The 9,014-nt window shown below is 37.4% G+C and overlaps 1 protein-coding gene across 1 annotated transcript; it reads left to right on the top strand.

The window, feature by feature from the left end:
• Positions 1-3,188: 3,188 nt before the first annotated feature.
• On the top strand, positions 3,189-8,775 carry LOC149791120 (uncharacterized). Its single transcript, XM_089973286.1, has 2 exons — positions 3,189-3,525; positions 8,597-8,775. Exons 1-2 carry the CDS (start codon positions 3,189-3,191, stop codon positions 8,773-8,775), a joined length of 516 nt encoding a protein of 171 aa, XP_089829412.1.
• The last annotated feature ends 239 nt before the right edge of the window (positions 8,776-9,014 follow it).

Genomic DNA, 9,014 nt, shown 5'->3' with positions numbered 1-9,014 from the left:
CCCTTTGGTTTATACAGAGTGAAGTACTGGTAAAATTCCTTTGTTTATACAGAGTGAAGTATTGGTAAAATTCCTTTGGTTTATACAGAGTGAAGTACTGGTAAAATCCCTTTGGTTTATACAGAGTGAAGTACTGGTAAAATTCCTTTGTTTATACAGAGTGAAGTATTGGTAAAATCCCTTTGGTTTATACAGAGTGAAGTACTGGTAAAATCCCTTTGGTTTATACAGAGTGAAGTATTGGTAAAATCCCTTTGTTTATACAGAGTGAAGTATTGGTAAAATCCCTTTGGTTTATACAGAGTGAAGTATTGGTAAAATCCCTTTGGTTTATACAGAGTGAAGTACTGGTAAAATTCCTTTGTTTATACAGAGTGAAGTATTGGTAAAATTCCTTTGGTTTATACAGAGTGAAGTACTGGTAAAATCCCTTTGGTTTATACAGAGTGAAGTACTGGTAAAATTCCTTTGTTTATACAGAGTGAAGTATTGGTAAAATCCCTTTGGTTTATACAGAGTGAAGTACTGGTAAAATCCCTTTGGTTTATACAGAGTGAAGTATTGGTAAAATCCCTTTGGTTTATACAGAGTGAAGTATTGGTAAAATCCCTTTGTTTATACAGAGTGAAGTATTGGTAAAATCCCTTTGGTTTATACAGAGTGAGGTACTGGTAAAATCCCTTTGGTTTATACAGAGTGAAGTATTGGTAAAATCCCTTTGGTTTATACAGAGTGAAGTACTGGTAAAATCCCTTTGGTTTATACAGAGTGAAGTACTGGTAAAATCCCTTTGTTTATACAGAGTGAAGTATTGGTAAAATCCCTTTGGTTTATACAGAGTGAAGTATTGGTAAAATCCCTTTGTTTATACAGAGTGAAGTACTGGTAAAATCCCTTTGGTTTATACAGAGTGAAGTACTGGTAAAATCCCTTTGGTTTATACAGAGTGAAGTACTGGTAAAATCGCTTTGTTTATACAGAGTGAAGTACTGGTAAAATCCCTTTGTTTATACAGAGTGAAGTATTGGTAAAATCCCTTTGGTTTATACAGAGTGAAGTATTGGTAAAATCCCTTTGTTTATACAGAGTGAAGTACTGGTAAAATCCCTTTGTTTATACAGAGTGAAGTATTGGTAAAATCCCTTTGGTTTATACAGAGTGAAGTATTGGTAAAATCCCTTTGGTTTATACAGAGTGAAGTACTGGTAAAATCCCTTTGGTTTATACAGAGTGAAGTACTGGTAAAATCCCTTTGGTTTATACAGAGTGAAGTACTGGTAAAATCCCTTTGTTTATACAGAGTGAAGTATTGGTAAAATCCCTTTGGTTTATACAGAGTGAAGTATTGGTAAAATCCCTTTGTTTATACAGAGTGAAGTACTGGTAAAATCCCTTTGTTTATACAGAGTGAAGTATTGGTAAAATCCCTTTGTTTATACAGAGTGAAGTACTGGTAAAATCCCTTTGGTTTATACAGAGTGAAGTACTGGTAAAATCCCTTTGGTTTATACAGAGTGAAGTACTGGTAAAATCCCTTTGGTTTATACAGAGTGAAGTACTGGTAAAATCCCTTTGTTTATACAGAGTGAAGTATTGGTAAAATCCCTTTGGTTTATACAGAGTGAAGTATTGGTAAAATCCCTTTGTTTATACAGAGTGAAGTACTGGTAAAATCCCTTTGTTTATACAGAGTGAAGTATTGGTAAAATCCCTTTGGTTTATACAGAGTGAAGTACTGGTAAAATCCCTTTGGTTTATACAGAGTGAAGTACTGGTAAAATCCCTTTGTTTATACAGAGTGAAGTATTGGTAAAATCCCTTTGGTTTATACAGAGTGAAGTATTGGTAAAATCCCTTTGTTTATACAGAGTGAAGTACTGGTAAAATCCCTTTGTTTATACAGAGTGAAGTATTGGTAAAATCCCTTTGGTTTATACAGAGTGAAGTACTGGTAAAATCCCTTTGGTTTATACAGAGTGAAGTACTGGTAAAATCCCTTTGTTTATACAGAGTGAAGTATTGGTAAAATCCCTTTGGTTTATACAGAGTGAAGTATTGGTAAAATCCCTTTGTTTATACAGAGTGAAGTATTGGTAAAATCCCTTTGGTTTATACAGAGTGAAGTACTGGTAAAATCCCTTTGTTTATACAGAGTGAAGTACTGGTAAAATTCCTTTGGTTTATACAGAGTGAAGTACTGGTAAAATTCCTTTGTTTATACAGAGTGAAGTATTGGTAAAATCCCTTTGGTTTATACAGAGTGAAGTATTGGTAAAATCCCTTTGTTTATACAGAGTGAAGTACTGGTAAAATTCCTTTGGTTTATACAGAGTGAAGTACTGGTAAAATTCCTTTGTTTATACAGAGTGAAGTATTGGTAAAATCCCTTTGTTTAATACAGTATGGGATAATTCAAATGATAAAAACATAGCAAAGCTGACACATCCTCAAAAAAGAGCATTTGGGATAATATCAGTCTAGAAAGAAAGCAAGGAAAGTTTAGCTGGTAAGTTAAAAATATTATCTATTAAAGACTGAATCTGTTTGAGAAAAGCTAAATGAATGTACAGGATATCCAATAACAGTGCTCCTGAATATTTACAATCACTATTCCAGTATAAGCTACCTGGTAATATTCCTCACCTGCAATCTATATCTACCAAACAGTATAAGATTCCCAAACCAAATAAGGAGTTATTTAAAAAAAAGTTTCCAATACTCAGAAACTTTGCTCTGGAATAGTATTCCAGTTGAGATTAGAAATGCCCACTCTACTTCCTTCTTTCAAACCCAATATATCCAGTGGCTTCAGAGGGGCAGCTAAAATAAATAAATCCCTTTGTATGAGGGCCTCAAGGTAGATTAGTTCTTAGCTAATTGTGTTACCCTCTTTAAAAAGGTCATTATTATTATTATTATTATTATTATTATAGAATCAAGTACTGGTAAAATTCCCATTCCTTTGGTTGTTATAGAGTGAAGTACTGGTAAAATTCCCATTCCTTTGGTTGATATAGAGTGAAGTACTGGTAAAATTCCCATTCCTTTGGTTGTTATAGAGTGAAGTACTGGTAAAATTCCCATTCCTTTGGTTGTTATAGAGTGAAGTACTGGTAAAATTCCCATTCCTTTGGTTTATATAGAGTGAAGTACTGGTAAAATTCCCATTCTTTTATTTTACTTTCAGGATGCAAGGACATGGGCAGTCGACAGTCCATCTTAAATTGAATCCTGCTTTATATCCTAACCCACTTTCCACCAATGCACCTCCCAATTCAGCCCCTACAACTAAACATGCCATGGACAGGGGAAATGGGGTACACTCTAGGAGTGACCTCTTGGTAGCCTCTTCTAGGAAACAGATAGGGAACAGGTCTAGGGCCACAAATGGACCCAAAAGGAGCTTTAATAAAGGAGGCAATGGAGGGCCCGGAGATGACAGAAGCCAAGGTTTACAAGACAAAATGTCAAAGTGTGTCGTTAGTGATGAACAGAACAGCGCAAGTATGGAGAATCAAAGCATTGGTAAATATCATGAATAATTATTATAATTAACTAATTCAATATTTTTGGGGGGTAGCAGTTTTGGTGTATTTTGTGGGGTGGCAGTTTTGGTGTATTTTGTGGAGTAGCAGTTTTTTGTGTATTTTGTGGGGTGGCAGTTTTGGTGTATTTTGTGGGGTAGCAGTTTTTTGTGTATTTTGTGGGGTGGCAGTTTTGGTGTATTTTGTGGGATAGCAGATTTTTGTGTATTTTGTGGGGTGGAGTTTTTGGTGTATTTTGTGGGGTTCCAGTTTTTGGTGCATTATGTGGGGACCAGTTTTGGTGTATTTTGTGGGACAACAGTTTGGGGTTTATTTTGTGGGACAACAGTTTGGGGTTTATTTTGTGGGATACCAGTTTGGGGTTTATTTTGTGGGATACCAGTTTTAGTGTATTTTGTGGGGTACCAGTTTTAGTGTATTCTGTGGGGTACCAGTTTTAGTGTATTTTGTGGGGTACCAGTTTTAGTGTGTTTTGTGGGGTACCAGTTTTAGTGTATTTTGTGGGGTACCAGTTTTAGTGTAGTTTGTGGGGTACCAGTTTTGGTGTAGTTTGTGGGGTACCAGTTTTAGTGTATTTTGTGGGGTACCAGTTTTAGTGTGGTTTGTGGGGTACCAGTTTTAGTGTATTTTGTGGGGTACCAGTTTTAGTGTAGTTTGTGGGGTACAAGTTTTGATGTAGTTTGTGGGGTACCAGTTTTGGTGTAGTTTGTGGGGTACCAGTTTTGGTGTAGTTTGTGGGGTACCAATTATAATTGTATTTTGCGATTGTTACAGATCACAAGCTTCAAGACCCAGTGATTAAATATCTTTCTATTAAACAACCTTATTCCGTCACAAAGTTACATAGAAATACAGTGTTTTACAAAAACATGAAAAGTGATACCGACACAAATAAATTAATTCATATTAGCATTGGTAGCTTCACAAAGTTCCATGCTTGATACATATAGAATATCACAGAGGCCCATCCATGATATGTATGGAACATCACAGAACTCCATCCCTGATATGTATGGAACATCACAGAACTCCATCCCTGATATGTATGGAACATCACAGAACTCCATCCCTGATATGTATGGAACATCACAGAACTCCATCCCTGATATGTATGGAACATCACAGAACTCCATCCCTGATATGTATGGAACATCACAGAGGCCCATCCCTGATACATATGGAACATCACAGAGGCCAGTCCCTGATACATATGGAACATCACACAGGCCAATCCCTGATACATATGGAACATCACAGAGGCCAATCCCTGATACATATAGAACATTACAGAGGCTCATCCCTGATACATATGGAACATCACAGAGGCCCATCCCTGATACATATGGAACATGACAGAGGCCAGTCCCTGATACATATGGAACATCACACAGGCCAATCCCTGATACATATGGAACATCACAGAGGCCAATCCCTGATACATATAGAACATTACAGAGGCTCATCCCTGATACATATGGAACATCACAGAGGCCCATCCCTGATATGTATGGAACATCACAGAACTCCATCCCTGATATGTATGGAACATCACAGAGGCCAGTCCCTGATACATATGGAACATGACAGAGGCCAGTCCCTGATACATATGGAACATCACACAGGCCAATCCCTGATACATATGGAACATCACAGAGGCCAATCCCTGATACATATAGAACATTACAGAGGCTCATCCCTGATACATATGGAACATCACAGAGGCCCATCCCTGATATGTATGGAACATCACAGAGGTTAATCCCTGATACTTATAGAACATCACAGAGGCCCATCCCTGATATATATGGGAACATCCCAGTGGTCCATCCCTGATACATATGGAACATCACAGAGGCCCATCCCTGATACATATTGAACATCACAGAGGCCCATCCCTGATATGTATGAAACATCACAGAGGCCCATCCTTGATATGTATGGAACATCACAGAGGCCCATCCGCTATGTATGGAACATCAGAGGCCCATCCCTGATATGTATGGAACATCACAGAGGCCCATCCCTGATATGTATGGAACATCACAGAGGCCCATCCCTGATACATATGGAACATCGCAGATGCCCATCCCTGATACATATGGAACATGACAGAGGACCATCCCAGATATGTATGGAACATCACAGAGGGCTATCCCTGATATGTATGGAACATCACAAAGGCCCATTCCTGATACATATGGGAACATTCCAGTGGCCCATCCCTGATACATATGGAACATCACAGAGGCCCATCCCTGATATATATGGGGACCTTCCAGTGGCCCATCCCTGATACATATGGAACATCATAAAGGCCCATTCCTGATACATATGGAACAACACAGATGCACATCCCTGATACATATAGAATATCATAGATGGCCCATCCCTGTTACATATAGAACATCACAATGGTCCATGCCTGGTCTGGTGTCATGAATTGGAATTTTATTTGTAACTATCCTGGTTTGGTTCAATTCAACAGTACATCTCTGTACAGCCTCACACTCATTAATGCCATCTCAGCTGGGTCCAATTCAGCTGTATGTCTCTGTACATCATCACACTCATTAATGCCATCTTGGTGTGTTCCAATTCAGCTGTATGTCTCTGTACATCATCACACTCATTAATGTCATCTCAGCTGGGTCCAATTCAGCTGTATGTCTCTGTACATCATCACACTTATTAATGCCATCTCAGCTGGGTCCAGTTCAGCTGTATGTCTCTGTACATCATCACACTTATTAATGCCATCTTGGTGTGTTCCAATTCAGCTGTATGTCTCTGTACATTACCACACTCATTAATGTCATCTTGGTTTGGTCCAGTTCAGTTGTACATTATCCCAATCATAACTGTCATTTTGATTTGATTGATTTCAACTGGACATCTCTGTACATCCTCTTTAATGTCATCTTGGTTTGGTCCAATTCAAGTGTACATCTCTGTACATCCTCTTTAATGTCATCTTGGTTTGGTCCATTTCAAGTGTACATCTCTGTACATCCTCTTTAATGTCATCTTGGTTTGGTCCATTTCAAGTGTACATCTCTGTACATCCTCTTTAATGTCATCTTGGTTTGGTCCAATTCAAGTGTATATCTCTGTACATCCTCTTTAATGTCATCTTGGTTTGGTCCAATTCAAGTGTACATCTCTGTACATCCTCTTTAATGTCATATTGGTTTGGTCCAATTCAAGTGTACATCTCTGTACATCACCACACTCATGACTGTCCTATTGTACCCCCTGCTCTTTGATTGTTTCTGCCAGTTTACATGCTGCTTGGAAAATATAACATTTTACTTCCTTTTCTTTGAATGCATGACTGATCTTGGGTCATGCTCCAGATTTGGGGTCATGGAGCATGGGGCATGCCATTTAATACATTGCTAGTAGTCTTATTTATAAATTTGTTTTTCAAACAGCGCTTGGCTTTTTTCCAGTCTGTGTTGTTACTTTAAGGATGTGTATTCCAGTGTATACCATGTTAGCATAACAGTCTACAAACTGCCTGACTCAGGCAATCACAGGCTGATTGATAGGCAATCACAGCCTGATTGATAGGTAAACACAGCCTGATTGATAGGCAATCACAGCCTGATTGATAGGCAATCACAGCCTGATTGATAGGCAAACACAGCCTGATTGATAGGCAATCACAGCCTGATTGATAGGCAAACACAGCCTGATTGATAGGCAAACAGTGTCTGATTGATAGGCAAACAGTCTGATTGATAGGCAAACACAGCCTGATTGATAGGCAATCACAGCCTGATTGATAGGCAAACACAGCCTGATTGATAGGCAAACACAACCTGATTGATAGACAATCACAGCCCGATTGATAGGCAATCACATCCTGCTTGATAAGCAAACTCAACCTAAGGAAATCACAGGCTTGCTAAGCAATTGCACCCCAAAGGCAAATACATCATAATCAGAAAATCACAACCTAAAGCAATCACAGCATGACTGGCAAATTCAGCCTATTTTGGACCAATTAAATCTGGTTAAGTATATATCTATATATAGAGGACCTGATGTATTCTTTTTACTTTTTGAATATTTGTTTTTTTAACTTAAATTGTTTTGGTGAAACCTTTTTCAGAACTGCTGCACTGAGGCCAGTGAGGATACATGTCCACAAGCAAATGACCTGATTATAATTGTGTACCATTCAATTAGTTTTGCAAGCTTTATGTTTTCCGACTCTCTGTACTTTTATTTATTATTATCTACAGTTGAGACATACATGTTTAATTATCTGCAGTGGGGACATGCATGTGTTTATTACATGCAATGGGGACATGCATGTTTTATTATCTACATTGGGCACATACACGAGTTTATTATCTCCCATGTGGACATACACGCATTTATTAAATGCAATGGGGCATGCATGTTTTACTGTCTAAGTGGGGACATGCATGTTTTATTATCTAAGTGGGGACATGCATGTTTTATTAACTAAGTGGGGACATGCATGTTTTATTATTTAAGTGGGGACATACATGTTTTATTATCTAAATGGGGACATGCATGTTTTATTATCTAAGTGGGGATAGGCATGTTTTATTATCTAAGTGGGGACATGTTTTATTATCCAAGTGGCGACATGCATGTTTTATTATCTAAGTGAGGACAGGCATGTTTTATTACCCAAGTGGGGACATGCATGAGTTTATTACCCAAGTGGGGACATACATGAGTTTATTATGTAAGTGGGGACATACATGAGATTATTATCTAAGTGGGGACATACAGGAGTTTATTACCTGCAGTAAAACATGCAGTATCTGTAGTGGTGACATAAATGGTTTACAAATATAAATTTTGATGTTCACATTTTGATATATTCATTCCCCCAGACAAATAAAAGATCATGTCATGGGTTCAGGTTGCCACTATTCTTACATTAAAGATGTACATTATATGCATACAATTTACTAATTAGAAAAGGATTTTTATCTAAATTTTTTAATACATTGTTTTAGTTTGATGAGATAAATATTCATGGAATATATGTACATGTCCTTTCTCTCCAGAATGTGAGCATGATGATGGTGAACTTGTGATTGATGGAGAATCAGTCTACAATAAGCTCTTCCCAAGAAAGTCACAAAGACCCTTGCATAATGGATCTAAACAGTGGCATCAACATCACACCCCAAGACTGAGATGGATATTACAACCTTTAGCCAGGGATGCAGCCATACAGGACTGAATTTATCTCTAATTTTTTTATAAAAACATGTAATCATCAACATAAACAATGTTATTTTTATTTGAAATTTTTTTTAAATACAAAAAACAATTGTCTTTAGGAAATAATTAATAGAAGAAATGTTTTTGTTTCTAATAACATGTACATATACTGTAATATGCCTCAGAAAATAAACTCCAAATTTTATCACGTTTTTTTCTGGTAATTAAAGCTGCATGCCCCTAAAAAATAATCTGTAA

Source organism: Sinohyriopsis cumingii, chromosome 10 (assembly GCF_028554795.1).
Source record: "Sinohyriopsis cumingii isolate HCF-2022 chromosome 10, ASM2855479v2, whole genome shotgun sequence".
NCBI lineage: Eukaryota > Metazoa > Mollusca > Bivalvia > Unionida > Unionidae > Sinohyriopsis > Sinohyriopsis cumingii.
Note: the sequence above shows the minus strand (reverse complement) of the source record. Positions and strands in the feature narration are given on the sequence as shown.

Excerpts from the sequence above, each read along its gene's own strand:
- LOC149791120 (XM_089973286.1), top strand. The coding sequence starts at position 3,189 with ATGCAAGGACATGGGCAGTCGACAGTCCATCTTAAATTGAATCCTGCT. Across the intron at positions 3,526-8,596 it reads TATGGAGAATCAAAGCATTG|AATGTGAGCATGATGATGGT; the intron begins GTAAATATCATG and ends CTTTCTCTCCAG.